The sequence below is a fragment of the Protopterus annectens genome, chromosome 8.part0 (genome assembly GCF_019279795.1).
Source record: "Protopterus annectens isolate FY-2018-M chromosome 8.part0, PAN1.0, whole genome shotgun sequence".
NCBI classification, from domain to species: domain Eukaryota; kingdom Metazoa; phylum Chordata; order Ceratodontiformes; family Protopteridae; genus Protopterus; species Protopterus annectens.
Window position 1 is genome coordinate 68,936,714 of NC_056741.1, and position 17,220 is coordinate 68,953,933.

At 37.9% G+C, this 17,220-nt stretch overlaps 1 protein-coding gene across 2 annotated transcripts in view; it reads right to left on the minus strand.

Moving 5' to 3' along the window:
• PTPN6 (protein tyrosine phosphatase non-receptor type 6) overlaps positions 1-17,220 on the minus strand; it is a 1,172,112-nt gene that overhangs the window by 252,631 nt on the left and 902,261 nt on the right. For both annotated transcript variants that reach the window (XM_044079623.1, XM_044079624.1), the window contains exon 4: positions 9,400-9,592. In XM_044079623.1, the coding sequence (XP_043935558.1) occupies positions 9,400-9,592 (193 nt within the window). The remainder of the gene's footprint in view (positions 1-9,399; positions 9,593-17,220) is intronic.

A 17,220-nucleotide genomic window follows, 5' to 3' on the forward strand; every position in this document is an offset into this window, starting at 1 on the left:
AGACAGAAGGAATACATAGTCAGGTTCTGAATGAGACAGAAGGAATACTTAGTCAGGTTCTAAACGAGACAGAAGGAATACATAGTCAGGTTCTGAACGAGACAGAAGGAATACATAGTCAGGTTCTGAATGAGACAGAAGGCTCGTCTAAAAATTTTGAATAGATGATGGAATTAATAAAATTAGCTTTTTAGAGATCTCTGCAAGGAGATGTTATGATAGGAGCTGGGCTGAAAACGTTTATAGAATAACACCAGTGAAAGTCAGTTAGAAGATTAATACAGAAAGGGGTAACACAGCAGACCACTTAAAGTGTAAAAGAGCCCACTTGTGGAGGAGAAAGAAATGTGAGGGAAAGTTAAGGGGAAAAGCTGGAATGGTGCAAAAGTACACCTGGATCAAAGTGTTGGAAGAGGAAAAGCTGGAATGGTGCAAAAGTACACCTGGATCAAAGTGTTGGGAGAGGAAAAGCTGGAATGGTGCAAAAGTACACCTGGATCAAAGTGTTGGAAGAGGAAAAGCTGGAATGGTGCAAAAGTACACCTGGATCAAAGTGTTGGAAGAGGAAAAGCTGGATGAATGGTGCAAAAGTAAACCTGGATCAAAGTGTTGGAAGAGGAAAAGCTGGAATGGTGCAAAAGTACAGCTGGATCAAAGTGTTGGAAGAGGAAAAGCTGGAATGGTGCAAAAGTACAGCTAGATCAAAGTGTTGGAAGAGGAAAAGCTGGATGAATGGTGCAGCGGTATTAACAGCATATACTTCAAGCAAAATACTAATGCCTAAATCTCATTTCATCAGTAAAATGTTTGAGCCAGGATTTAAAAATTATTTTAAAAGATAATTTAATGGAGGCATCCTCCATTCAGGAGAATCATTCCTAATGATTTGCCAGAAAACCACATACTCTGCATACTCTGTTACAGTTGTGAAATTGCTACTCCTCACCCCTGTTGCGCACAAAATCTGGACAACTCCAAAAATAATGGGGGGACAAAGGCCCAAAAATAGGGACAAATTGTAATTATTGCTTTTATAAACTCAGAAAGTTGCTGGAATAAAAGGTGTTGGTTAGCATGAATTTTCTGAAGGATATGTAGTCTGAAATTTAAATATCTGCCATATTATTTAATAATGTCAATTCCGATGATTTGCCAGAAAACCACACATTTTATGAGGGACAGACCAAAAACATGAGGTAAAAATCTGGACATTCTACAAAAATCTGGACAGTTAAGAGGTATGCTTAGGGTAAGCAGAATTCTCCTTCTCCCCTCAAGATTAAAGTCGTTCAAATGACTGGTGCTTCTGCTGAATGTGCTTTATCACAAAAATGGCACTAAAACAAAGAGTTGATTATGTGCTCAGCAAAAGCGCTGTGAAGATCTGAAAATTATGTCTGAGGCTTCTAACATAGTAACACTAATAACACACCAAATATTTTATTAAAGCTTTCGGGTCTACACCCTTCATCAGTACAAATCAACTACTCACATTCAACATTTAAATAGGAGGAAAAATATATCACATGCTTCAGCCAACCTATCAAACCATTTAACAATTAAATCTTAAAGAAACATACCAATAACTTTTAAAATATATTAAAATGCTTACTAAAACATCCACTTACATACGTTTACTAAAAACATATTGTTTAAACTAATATATTCATAAATATAAAAACATAAAACATGTGTGTGTATAAATATATATATATATATATATATATATATATATATATATATATATATATATATATATATATATATATATATATACATCATAATAATATGCAGTTCATAATCTTTCTCTCTGTTTTTTCATCAAAACCGGTTTCAAACTAACAGCATTATTTAAGCCAGGAGCATGATCTGCCTGTAATCTAATAATCCATTCAAACTCTTTAAGCTCCAACAAGTTGTTCATGTCACCTTTCCTCAAACCCATTTGTACTATATCTAAGACCATAAACTTAAAACTATGTTGTTCACCCTTGTCTAAAACATGCTTACTCAATGCATTTGTTATTACCTTTTGTATGGTTGACTATTTTTACTTTGTAATTAAACATGCTTGATTTGATAAAGGATCAGGCATCCCCTGTTAAGTTTGTGAAGAGTGTTTTTGTCTCACAAGGAGGGTTACATTTATTATCACATGCAATGAGATTTTTCCTTTTATTGTATTAGCCTGTTTATATTTGGGTTCCACCATAACAGTTATTTTTATATTTGGAGATGTATTTATTTTGGAGGGGGACAGATGCTTCTATGCAATTATTTATATGTGCATAGAATTAGCTGTGAAAGATTTTGCATTTGCGGTGGGAGGAAGGGAATGTTGAATTTCACCAGGTCATCACTCAGGTTTAGTAGATTAGCTTTAGAGTAATCATGGAATATTGAGTTATTGGAGGATGTCTCTGTCTTTAGTTTGTGGCAAAAATGGCTTATTTATGGTCCAGTTTGACTGTGAAGGATGTTACAGAGTTGTCACATATTGGTGAAAACCAAGTCCAGGATTTTTTCAGCTAGTTGGGGTGCAGACTAGCCGATACTATGACTTTGTATTTATGACATCCAGAAATCTCTGAGCATACATGTTTGGGGATGTATAGGTTTCCCAGATGATGGAGAGGTAGTTGAAGTCCCCTAGGAGAATGGTGTTTAGCTGAATGCTTATGGCTTCCAAATTAGTCAAGTAGGAGTTATGGGCTAAGAGAGACATGTCTTCGGGGGTCCTATAGTTTACTACAGAATATAGGGTTCTGCTAACAGCAAATTGGACATGGAGGATTTCTAGGTCATTATCCTGTCTAACAAGTCTGGAGATTTGTGATTTTGTTTTATAAATATTGAGACACCACTGCTTTTACTGCCTTCATCCTATATGGTGTGTCTGAGTGCACAGTAGATGTTGAAACCTTGCACTGGTGGGGTGCTCTCTATATTTTAGAGCAAGATCTCTGTCATGATGCATATACCAATGCATTTAAGAGTTAGGACTGCCTGTAGGGAAAGTAGTTTTCTGTTAAGGCTCATAGCATTGAGCATGAATACATTTATATTATTCATACTTTGATTTCTTACGTAGGAGGTTTTTGAAGACTGGCTTTGGCTAAAAAGGCACCATGAGAGTTGATAAGTTTTTTTTACAATATATGAAAGGCTTGTGGGGGGCAGATGCAAGCCATACAATTGCCTACAATATTCTCCTAGGAAGCTAAAATGGGTAAAATGCCACTCAAGGCTAGGGTCATAAGGGTAAAATGCTGCTCAGGGCTAGGTTCATAAGGGTAAAATGCAACTCAGGGCTAGGTCCATAAGGGTAAAATGCTACTCAAGGCTACGTTCATAAGGGTAAAATGCCACTCAGAGCTAGGTTCATAAGGGTAAAATGCCACTCGAGGCTAGGTTCATAAGGGTAAAATGCTGTTCAGTGCTAGGTCCATAAGGGTAAAATGCCACTAAGGGCTAGGTTCATAAGGATAAAATGCCGCTCAGGACTAGGTTCATAAGGGTAAAATGCCGCTCAGGGCTAGGTCCACAAGGGTAAAATGCTACTCAGGGCTAGGTTCATAGCTCTCTTAGGCATGTATTTTAAGAGTTTCATCACATCTCTCTTCATGTTGTCCAGGGTGGTATGTCTTAGGTCATTTACTCCCCATGCACTATGACTGCATCGCATGTGTGCTCGTGGTGCAAGAACTTGAGTGCCTGTATGATGTGGCAAATCCTGGTTCCCAACAGGCAACTACCCATGATCCTCTTCTTGCTCATCCTGATGAGTGATGCATCAGTGTGTCTCACAGTGGAATCTCCCGTGACTACCCATGATCCTCTCCTCTCCTTCCTTATCCTGATGAGTGCTGCATCAGTGTGTCTTACAATGGAATCTCCTATGACTAGAATGTTGGATTGTCTGCAGGTTTTCCTAATAAGCTTTCAAGTTGAGAAACTGTGAGATGTTTTTGCATATTTTGTGGTGTGTGCTGCTTGACTTGACAGTTTGTGAGGTTGCTCAGAATACTAGTTTCTATGGTTGCTCATGGAAGGCCTTTGAAGTTTAGGTAGATTACTTTTAAGAGACTCACTGTATGTGGGTCTATGTGCTTGATCTATGGTGTGAATAGTTGGTACAGTGTGGTGTTTAGAGTTTATGTCAACCTGTTTGATATTTGAAGTGAGAGCCATGCCTTCAGTGATATTCTATAACTACATCCCTCACATCTTTCACACAAATTAGGTCAGTTTATAATATTTATGACCATAAAGTGAGACAGAAAGGTAATGTTTCCAGAATGGAGTACTGCAAAGCAACAGTAAATCAGTCCGTGTTCTTAAAAACTGTCACATATTGTTCAGCCAAACAATTTTTGAAGTAACACCATGTTAATACAGCCACAACAGATTTCCCATTGGAAATATAAGCAGTGAAGACAGGAATGTGAAAAGTTACAGTAAGATAAGAATGATTGTGTGTGTGTCTTGTTGTTTACGGGGTCTGCAGACCCGGAAATACTGACGAGGGGGGTCATACCAACTGTCTGCAGAGAAAGGCTATACCTTCTTGTTTTCCACGTGTGATGTATCTTCCTGAATATCCTGCTGTCCCCAAGGCCTACTTCTCCTTACTGACTTTCTTACCCTAATTACATACCTTTAAATCATTGGATATTACTATCTCCTGTTAGCGTTCCAATTCTGTTACTTAATATCTGACTTCCACTGTAATTACTCACCCTGTGGTAAGTTAATCTGCACATATTTGTAACAAATTGTACATGCCTGATACTGACTCCCCCTCTCCCATTTTGGAGCTTAAAGAAAACTAGCTACATCGATGACTTTGCATGGGTCCCTAGAAATGCTTCCATCTCATTCTCATAGGTTCATAGGTTGGTACTAGGCTATCAGCCCTAGGGCCTACACAAGCCTAGCCATAACAATTCCCTGGCTATTTCTTCCCACAATATTTACTTCCCTGGACCTCTGTCTAGCGGGCGACTGACTGGCGAGTGTAGCACAGAGTTTGCTGTTACCTTCTATGTGCTGTTGGACTTTGGACTTTATTGATGAGATGAACATTATCTAATGTTATTGTACATAGAAACATATTAATTGCACTCAGAATGACATGGTATGTATGTATGTATGTATGTATGTATGTACATATGCATTAACATATTGCACATTATGACAATGTAGCTATGTATGCATGTATGTATGTACATATGCATTAACATATTCATTGCACACAGTGTAATACTGTATGTGCGTATGTATGTATGTACATGTGCAATAACATATTCATTGCACGCAGTATGACACTTTATGTATGTATGCACTCATTAACATATTCGTTGCACACAATATGACACTGTATGTATGTATGTATCTATGTACAAATGCATTTGACATATTCATTACATGCAGTCTGACACTGCATGTATGTATTATGTATGTACGTATGCGTTAACATATTCATTGAACACAGTAAGACACTCTATGTATGTATGTATGTATGCATTAGTATTAACATATTTGTTGCATGCAGTATGACACTGCATGCATGTAGGTAGGTACATATGCATTAACATATTATTTACAGGTAGTAGAGTACTATTTATATGTATGTATGTATGTATGTATGTATGTATGTATGCATTAACATATTCATTGCATGCAGTCTGACACTGTAGGCATGTATGTATGTGTGTATGTATGTATGCATTACAATGGTACTATGCTTTGCTCTTTCACATCATAATCCTCCTGTTCACATGCAAAGTCCATTGCATTACATTACTGTTAATTTTATTAATGTACTTTATTATTGTGCAACTTAACTGAATATTTATTATTTTCTGTAATATTGTATTGTATTAATATCATTTAATAAATATGTGTCAGTTTATGAATGTGATTGCACCTGCCTTTAGGCTGGGATGTTATGGAAAAGGTCCTTGAAGGAATTTCACTCACTCAGACTCAGGACAACAAACTTAAATAAAAAAAATGAATAACCTTCTCTCAGCACTGGGCTACTTATGATCTTACTGTATGTATGTATCTGCAAATTTTACTGAAGTGAGAATTTTAGTAAACACCTTTGTAAAAGTTATGTTTTATACTTGGTTTATAACACATATGCTTTCCCCCATTCATTTTCAAAAGTGGATGACTCCTGTGGTCAGATTCAATAAAGCCTACACTAAGTGTACATGCTATGTATTCAAGAACATCCCTACCACATTTTTTGTGCTTTCTAGTCAGTCAGAAAGATTACACTAAGTGTACATGTAGTCTACACTTTATGGTAACCTGTATGAATCCTTGTCAATATTTAAAGCTGCAAGAGTATCTGTAGGAAAACTAAAATTAGGAGGAAGAAGGTATGAGTTATGCCTGTGTTATCTGTTCACTCAGAACGGTGTACATTTAGTGTATACTTAGTGTAGGCATTATTGAATCCTGGGCCTGGTCTTTAAAAGGCTTTTACATGACACAGATCATTGTGCATTTGCAATGTCTGCTATTTGACTGTTTAGAGAGATGGATACCGTTTTTCTTAAACCAAGTTTTCCATAACGGTTAAGGCTGGACTGCATTTGATTGTGTTGTGTATTCAGTACATGTAAGGTAAGGGGTGGAAGTCAGCCATACTGACAGGGAGGGGGCAAACATGAGCAGGACAGATTCAGACAACCAAGGTCACAAAATAGAAAGTGATGTTTTGGTCATGGATAAGCAATGGAACCACAGCTGGTCTAGTAGTTGGAAAAGTGTTGCCTTCATATAGTCAAATTCATCTTAATTCATTGCATCAGACATCCCATTCAGGGGTGGTCTCTCTTCTTTTCTAGAGTTACCACAGTGGAGATCTGTGGGGTGAGTGGGTGAGTGAGTGGGGGATGGATTCTCACATGCCCCAAGCTGAGGGCTGTGGTGTTGGGCCATTTCAATGCATCTCTGAGCTATAGACACCAACCTCTTGATAGTTTTCTGTGCTTATACATGAAAAGGACTTACAGAGTACTCACCCTTCTAGGCAGGTCGCTTGAGATGCGCTGCCCACTAACCTTGTAGTCTTAGTTTACTACTGATAGAGATCACTGAAAGGTATGGTTGACATGTATGACCTCTGATTTCTGAACATGATTTGTAAGTTGTTACTAGATATCAGTGTAAACCATGACTTCTTCACAATAAATAAAATATTTACACAGAAGTTCATAAATTGCTTGACACCAGGGTACCTTTGGTCTGAAGGCCAATGACAGACATTGCAGTCATATCATCAGACCTGAAGCAATGTGCTCTGGTCACAATGCAAAAGAGCCATTGATTCATCACCATTTAGTAGTGTGTTAAATTCACTAGCTAGATCACTGACCAGGGAAACAACGGAAATATAACTGAGCACTGATATCCTTTTCAGATTAAATACATTTAATCTTAATTAAAAAAACAAAACACAACACTAGTCTGATTTGGATGCTATTATAGACAGGTATGAGTGGTATTGGGATTGGGTCATGAAAACAACTTGTTATATGTGTTACCTCTCAACTGTACAGATTTTTGCAGAATGTCCAGCCTCATATTTTTGGTCTGTTTCTCATAACTTTGTGGTTTGCTGGCACATTGTTGGTAAATCTTTGAAGGTTGAAGTCAGAAAATAATGACAGAAATTTGAGTTTCAAGCTACATACCCTCCAGAAAAATTATTCTAATACAAAATATGTTATCCTATCAATTTTCTAAGTTTGTAAGAGCAATATTTAAAAAATGTCCCTATTTTTAGGCCTTTGCCCACCCCCCTTTATTTATGGCTTTGTCCAGATTTTTTGCTAAGAAGTTGAGAGGTATGGTTTTCATTTATCTTTCACTAGAAACCAAGGATTAGAAGAGGTCCTTTGATGGCTTTGTGAGTAAAAGCTGAGACATGTGGAGCTAATGACTGTGAGTTTTAATGGCTGCATAAATTATTGCTAAGAGACAGAATTGCCTGCAGCACAGAAATTATAAAGTACGAAGCAAACTTATGGCCAAGTGAGTTAATGCTGGAAAAGCTGTGAGTTTGTATAGAGTAGCAGAATTAGTTATTGCACTCAAATGAAAGTGCTTGCTAATGATCTGGATGTGTATACAATTATAATGCAGGTATAGGCAGGTGTCTGTCAAATAACAGGATGACTATCTCTACCTTGGAATTTTTAGATGGTAATTTCATGTCTGCAAAAGGTGTACAATTCTGAGCAGAAGTCAGACTTTTGTCTGAAAACATCCCACTCTAGTCATAGTGCAGTGGTCTGGTGGGACCTGAACAGGCTGCCAGATGAAGCCAAATGAGTCTTTAAAATCTTGACCGTCACCAACTGTTTTCTTTACAATCTGCATCTTGTCCATCTTCTGTGGTTACTCGGACCCTATACTCCTACCAGATACCTCATGTCATAAGACTAAGAGCTAGTAGCTGTTCCATAGAACAGCCCAGAAACATCTTGTAGAGCGTCATTTGTTTATTTTGCAGTAGTCCCATTAAATGAGTTATCATAATTCATTAGGTAAGAATCTACTTAATGTCTCATAAGTGCACATGCATCCGTTTCAAAGCTGATTTGTTTTAATTGTATTCTATCCTATTCAGTTTATTTTAGCTTTTATTCATTTTACTCCTTATTGGTATTTCTGGTTATGTTATGTGGATTTCACTTTATTTGTACAATGCCTAGATGTATGCTTCTAAATACATTTACTAAATAAAAATAAGAAAAACAAATATATTGGGGCACAGTATAAAGTTAAAAGTTTTGCAGGTAAATAAACTAATGTTATGCTTGGTCATTACGACATAGAAAATGGAAGGCATCATAGCTAAACAGATGCATCCTTGCTCAAGATGTAGTCAGCCGCACTATATGAAGCCTTGCCAAGCCATAAGCAGATAATGCAGAAAGTGTGGCATACTTAATCAGTTCTCTAATGTGCAACAATAAAAAGATCATCAGAAGAAAGTCTTGCAATTGATTACTGCAGATTAAACTGTTCAGTGATCAGTCACTAACCCAAGCAGTTCTGCGGCACAGAAAGAAATGTTTGTGAATGCACTGCTTATATGCAGGCTTTTCTGAACCTTAAACAGTGAAAGTTTTCCATCCTTATTCCAAGGCATGTCTCATTTTCATTATTTAAGAAAGAATAACATTCATATATGTGGGCAACCACAGAGTGAGGAGAAATGTTGGTTTTCCTACACAGTTTTACTACTTTGTTTTAATTTCAGTCTGAGGAAACCCGTTATATTGCTATTACACATCATGGATTTACAGAAGTTACATTCACTGACCTCATCAAGGTGCATCGTTGCACCATCATCACACCCACTAGTGCTCTCACCTCACTCAGAATCTTGATGTGCGTCACTCGTGGCTTCTTCTCTCCATTGACCTCTTTGAGTTCATCTGTCACAACAGAGAGCACAAAGTCTCCAGGCTTACTAAGGCTCTCTCGCACCAAGAAGCTTCCAGAGAAACCATTTTCCTTGAGCAGGACTTCAGCATTACTACCAGAAAGATGACCATGATACCACCTGCAAGGAACAGAAAAAAAACAGTAGTATTTGTCCTCATATCCTATCTCAAAAGTAGCACAGATTAATCAGTTTCAGACTATGCTTTCTGAATTTATAGTGTGTACCACAATTGTATTATTAAATTATTTAATAAGTGAACTGCACATTTACATTTTTCAACAACTGATTAGTTACAGTTATTCTCTGCCCCAACTGTAACAGTTAAAGTTTCTGAAATTCTAACCTACTTGGGGTCATGTGACCTCTAACTCAAAGTCATAGGACTAAATGAACTGTGATTGCTACAGGTTCTGAAGTCACAGAGGTCCACTATTGGCTTTATTTGATTGGACCCCTCTCTGTGTAGTCTGCTTCTTTGTCTTTGGCTTCTGCCCGTTATGGTAATCTAACTTCCAACCCCCCCACCCCTTCATTGTTATTGCTCCTTGTGTAAGCTATTTAAGTACTTTTAGTTCCATAATACTGAGTGCCCAGTCAACAAACCAGTGTTGATTTGTTCATTTGAGGTCAGAAAAGTATAGAACTATATCATTATTTAATGATGCCCGCACCAATTACTCCTATTATTTTTGGCAAGCCTAAAGTTCATAAAAATATGATTGACCCCCCTTTGCACCCAATTATTGATGCAAGGAATTCTATTATGTATTCCTGTGCAAAAGTAGTAGATAATATCTTGAAGAAATATGTGGAAAAAGAGCCACAGATTTGTAAGGACTCTTGGTCCTTTTTAGAGGCCATGAACCAACAACTGTTTTTTGATGATTACAGTTTTTTGACCGTGGATGTAAAAGACCTCTATACAGTAATCCAGCATAAATTAGGGACTGAATGGGTTGGGGACTTCTTACTAAAAAAGGGTGCATCTGCTAGTGATTTAAAGTTAATAGATGAACTACTGGATATTATTTTAAAGAATAATAATTTTATATTTGAGGGGTCCTACTATGTCCAGAAGAAAGGAGTGGTGATAGGCTCCCCTTGTAGACTGAGCTTTTCAAACCTAGTAATGACATTTTGGGAGAATGAATTAATTTTTATGAATGACCAAATGGTGGAGAAAATATTTTATTACACCCGATTCTTAGATGACATCTTTATGATTGTTGAAGGAGATGTCAAGTGGTGACTGAACTAGTGGAAGTAATGAATAAGAGGACCAATTTCTTGGAATTTACCTCCACTTTTGATACAGAAAAAATTCTTTATTTAGATGTTGAACTATCCAAAGATAGGTTAAATTTGTCCTATGTGGCGAAGATTTTTAGGAAAGAAAATGATTCTAATTCCTTCATTCAAGTAGTCATACATTACACTAGAAGAGGTCGATAGTATTCTAATTCCTTCATTCAAGTAGTCATACATTACACTAGAAGAGGTCGATAGTATTCTAATTCCTTCATTCAAGTAGTCATACATTACACTAGAAGAGGTCGATAGTAAAGGGTCCGTTAGTCTGAGCAGCCAGGATGATAACCCTGGAGGCTGACTTCTTGCTTGAATGTGCCAATCTGAAGCAAATGTTTTTGAAATGGGGTCACCCCCTATATTTAATCCAAGAGTTAATTAATGAAGTACAAGTGAAGAGGAGAGAGAGTTATTTTTTACCCATATTGAGAAGGACTAATACCTTAAGGTCTGTTTTAGAGTATCCCCAAGTACGTGACATTGATAAGAAAGTGGTTAATAAGTTTGGGGTGAGCTTCATTACTGCCTGTACCATAGACTTTGAAAATATAAGGGATATTATAGTTAAGAATTGGTGTGTGTTAATGGAGGATATCAATCTCAGAGATAAAATCGATCCCTCCCCTAGAATAGTGTATATAGAAAAGGGGCCAATTTGAAAGCAATCTTGGAAAGAGAACAGAAGGTGCTTAGTAGGAATCCTTGGATGTATAAATGCGAATCCTGTCCTTATTGTAGTTTTATTGATATTAAGCGTGATTACACTATTAGGAACAAGAAATTTATAACACCAATTAGTGTTTTTTTATGTAGGCAAAACCATACATAAATTAAGAGAACAGATTTATGAGCATGTATATTGCATAAATGAGGTGAAGGAGACAAATGCAAAGCATGTCCAAGAAACCCAGGTCACAATTTTAGATTTAGAATAATTGAACAGGTCATCCCTCAGGTTTAATCTTGGAAAGACAAGAATTATAGTGGCAAATTGCATTAAATGCATATTCCCAGCCAGGAGTGAATGACCAGTGTTCTATAGCCTGTTTATTAAAACTTAAGAGTCTGTCTAGATAGGAGTGAAGTGTTTTAGTAATTATATTTTAATAGTTTATGATTTGTAATGTGGAAATTGGAATAGCATGCTATGGTGTGATTAATTATTAAGTGTTTTATTATATATATATATATATATATATATATATATATATATATATATATTTATTTATTTTAAATATGTATTGATGGTAAGCATATGATGTGAATCCTGCCACGTGACTATTGGTGGGTATTTAATAAGAGTGTGTGTTGTTTTAAATTTGTCTGAAGAAGTTCATTGAACATGGATGAATGAAAGCGCTTACAATTAAACAGTTCCTTTAAGCTGTGACCTACATTTTTTTTTTGTAATCATCAATGTACTTAACATACCACACCTAACAAAATGAAAAGTTGGAACCAAAAATAAAATCTGACTCGCATTTTCATGTCACCATATTTGTATAAATGGGGGAGCAAGCAGTCCCTACAGCTATCCTGGTTGTAAAATGTGTCTTAAAAATAAATATATTTTTTAAATATTTACTCCATCAAATCAACCAATAATTTGTCTCTCCAATTTCCTAAAAAATTCATAGTAAAGCAAGGCAACCCTGAACATAGTTAGTCCTACATCATATGATATACAAGAAAAAAGTTCTATAACATCCATCATTAGAAAACTAAGATCATTGGCCAAATGATCTGTTTTGGTATTAATTAAAAATCCCAAGAATCTTTAAAATATAAGAATAAGGTTCATGAAACAGTTTGAAACATCTATCAAAAATGCTAAAGGGTAAGTCTTAGACCCTTGGGTTGCTATAATAGGTCTCAATGGTGGACTAGAAATATTTTATGGACCTTAAGGATCCCAAATATTGGAGGAATTAAGGGATTCTTTATTGATAATAATTTGTATTCATCACCATCAATTACTCCTTGCATCAAACAGTCATAGAAAAGTAAATCATGAGCAATATTCATTTCATTTTTGGACACATTAATATATATTGCACATTATCCTGGAATACCCCAAATATTTTATTGGAATAGACCATAGTATCCATAATAAGATTGAATTAACACTTATAATTGTGCTTAACAGCCAATCTACTACATTGTGCACTGTTATAAAGCTTTTTTTACTGTTTCACTGCATTTGTGTACTGTTTTATAGTGTTTAACTGTATTTTCATCGCTAGATAGTGTTTCATTACTGTAATTGCATTTTTACTGAATTACTTAACTGTAAACTGCTTTTTCATACTGAGAGTTGTATTTTCTGTTTGTGAGTGTTCTACTTGTGCTTTTCTGTGCATTTTTGTGAGGTTTTTGTCTTCTAGTCAGGTAGCATAGTCTGGATAGAGGCCTGCTGTTATTCAGGCCTGGTTGTTTTGTATGCCGAGTTCCCTGTATTTCTGGCAGCCATCTTCTGCTGACAGAGAACACAGAGCTAATCGGAAGAGTGGCATTGACCACAACTCTGATCTGTGATATATAACAATAAGTATCCTGTTTTTTTTATTAATTTTACTAGTTATGGCTTATTCCAGATATTTATAGCACTTTTCATTGTCTGCTACATACTTTTTCTGTATTTTATTGCTAAAAACTAATCTGCACAGTTGTACTAAAATTGTCTGCTGTACAGGGCCTGATAAATAAGTTTTTTACTGTCACACTGTTTGTAAATCTTTTTTAGGTAGTTTCGCTATGTGCAAGGTATTAAATGGAAATCTTCTCAGTTTGTTAAACATCTGTTTGTTTGTTTGTTCTGATTTCCTGCCAAGGAGTGTATCATTTAACTGATTTGTTTGCAGTTAAAAGCATTCTCTAGAGTCTCCTCGCTCCTTTATCTGCCTTTATCGGTTTAAAACTTTCATTTAGTGGCTCTGCTGTTTATCTGCTGTGATAAACATTTCTGGAATGTTTTCTGCCTAAACTAGTATAGCTAGTAGCTGTAATAGTTTCCTACCCTCCCTCCCTATTGGTGTCTTGTTCTTATACTAGGTGGCTTTGCAGTTGCCTGCCCCTACATAAGTATAACATATAAGTAAAGTATGGGGTGGGTTACTGAACCGTTATCCATCTATATTAAAAAGAGCCTGCACCCAGCTATGGAACTCATCATCATGGACCTAATAAACAAGGATATGGGGAATCTCCAAACTCTGCTTCCCACACAATTTGATTTTGTGAAGGGTAGATCATGCCTGCTCAAACTGGTAGACTTCTTTGAGTCAGTCACCAGAGCTGTGGATGAAGGCAAGGTGGTTCATACAACTTACCTTGATCTGGCCAAGGCCTTTGATACCATTCCCCACTCAGGAATCAAGCTAGGCATCAACCCCTATATCACTAGGTGGGTTGCAAACTGGCTCACAGGTAGAACCCACAGTGTGAAAGTAGCTGACTCAAAGTCAGACTGCCGACCAGTCATGAGTGGAGTCTCACCTGTTTTGTACCTAGTTCTCCGAAGTCCAGGCCAACATGAAGGGACTCTGGCTGACAAAGTTCACAGACAATTGCAAGTTGGGAGCTATTATTAACTCCCCAAGTGATGTTGACATCCTACACAAAGGCCTCAGTGAAACCAACCACTGGTGTCAGAACCATGGCCTTAAGCTCAATGCCAAAAATGTGTCGTCATCCCCTTTGGGAAAAACCCGGTTCTCATGAATTACCACATTGATGGTAGTCCAGTGAACACAGAAGGCATTATAAGAGATCTGGGAACACTTTTGACCACCACATTGTCACTGTGGTCAGAAGGTCCTTCTATGTGGCACATCTCATTAGTAAGGGTTTTGCATCCAGGAAGAAAGAGGTCATTGTTTTCCCTCTACTCTTCCCTCATTAGGCCAATCATCAAGTACAATGCCCCCCCCTTGGTATGTACCTCACTAGACACCTGCAATGACTGGAGAGGCCACAAAAGTACCTCACAAAGAGGAACCTAGGCCTTAAACACTTGTCCTATATGGACAGCCTAAAAAAACTCCAACTATTCTCTGTCTCATATCGCTTACTTACAGGCGATCTCTGCTTGACTTACAAAGCCATGTCTTCTTCAGCTCTGTTAGAAATGCTGCATCTAAAGAAATCCCAATCCGTCCGCACCACACACTCCAGACACCTCAACCTCATTGCCACAATCAACAGAACATGCTGGAGGGACAGGTTCATAACCCAGAGACTGCCCATGCTATGGAATAGACTTCCCATACATGTCAAGCGAAGCGCCTCACTGTCCCTGTTCAAGAGAAATCTTGATGAGTGGATCGAAAATAGAAAATTCAACCTGGGGATCACTCCAGTGGCTCTACTCGACAGAGGCACTGGGATCTAAGGTTGGGTGGCTCGATGCCAGGGTAATCTTATGGGCTTGGCTTGTAAAGGATCCAGGGCCATTAGCCTAGTACACACGTATGAACCAATGAACCTATATATGTACTGTCCCCTTTGCTGGGTTTCATAATTTGAAACACAGAGTCGTTGGAAAGGGAAATCAATAATCTCATGTCCCGGCTTGATATAAATTATGTAAATCACCTTCACATAATTTCTCAAAAGTATGTATTAACCCATTAACCCCATTCACTGCATAAAACCATGCAAAAAGTAAAAAAGCTTCCTTCCTGCACCATTTATTTAATTTATTTATTTGATTATTTATTTAAATAAGTGTAACGCCTGTTTAGTGTCTCTCTCCTTCTTTCGTGTACAAACACACACATACACACCAACAGCAACATCAGATCATTATTTATTTATTATTTATTATCAGTTTGAAATGAAAAGAAATAAAAATGTTGTTCCATGAAAAAGAATGTCAGAGCACCTTTAATGTAAGCACTGAGCTAGTGAGCTGTATTTATTTTAGACAATGAAAGAAATGGTGCCAGAATAAAACTTTTTGTTTTACTGCTGGCACATTAAATTAAAGAAAGAAATATGGAAGGCATGTTATTATATATTATATGTGTTATTATATATTCAAATGTACACATATGTGGGAAAGTATATCAAAGACAGGCGGCATACAGGTAGGCTAATTCATGTGCCCAGATGGGTAATTTACTCCCTACTATCTGACTCTTGCATCTGTGGGAGTGAATATGCCAGTAATTTTCTGGACAGGAATGAATGGACTGTAAAAGCTTTCACCTAGCCGAGGGCTGCCCCCTCCCACTACTGCAGAACCTAGGTAATTCTGCGCAGGTAATGCATCTTCTGAGCAAGGTTCACCAGAGGTGAGTTGAGGGGTAGTACACAAAGGTTTCCTTTTATCTCTCAAACAAAGGAGATGTTAGGACTGAGTGCAACAGCAACTTGAAATTTACTGTACAGAGTATTTATTTATTTATTTGTGTTTGTTTTCTGAGGTAGACAGCTGATCTCCATTGGCCGTTTTCAGACTCAGCTCGGGAGTGGTGTCTGGTGATGTGACTTGCTCAAAGTCATGCACTTAGGCAATGGAGGCCGATGGAATCAAACCCTGCACCACTTCCATGCTACATGATGGAGGCTGAGGGAATCAAACCCTGCACCACTTCCATGCTACATGATGGAGGCTGATGGAATCATACCCTGCACCACTTCCATGCCACATGATGGAGGCCGATGGAATCAAACCCTGCACCACTTCCATGCTACATGATGGAGGCTGAGGGAATCATACCCTGCACCACTTCCATGCTACATGATGGAGGCTGAGGGAATCAAACCCAGCACCACTTCCATGCTACATGATGGAGGCTAAGGGAATCAAACCCTGCACCACTTCCATGCTACATGATGGAGGCTGAGAGAATCATACCCTGCACCACTTCCATGCTACATGATGGAGGCTGATGGAATCAAACCCTGCACCACTTCCATGCTACATGATGGAGGCTGAGGGAATCATACCCTGCACCACTTCCATGCTACATGACGGAGGCCGATGGAATCAAACCCTGCACCACTTCCATGCTACATGATGGAGGCCGATGGAATCAAACCCTGCACCACTTCCATGCTACATGATGGAGGCTGAGGGAATCATACCCTGCACCACTTCCATGCTACATGATGGAGGCCGATGGAATCAAACCCTGCACCACTTCCATGCTATATGATGGAGGCCGATGGAATCAAACCCTGCACCACTTCCATGCTACATGATGGAGGCTGAGGGAATCATACCCTGCACCACTTCCATGCTACATGATGGAGGCTGATGGAATCATACCCTGCACCACTTCCATGCTACATGATGGAGGCCGATGGAATCAAACCCTGCACCACTTCCATGCTACATGATGGAGGCCGATGGAATCAAACCTTGTACCACTTCCATGCTACATGATGGAGGCTGAGGGAATCAAACCCTGCACCACTTCCATGCTGCATGA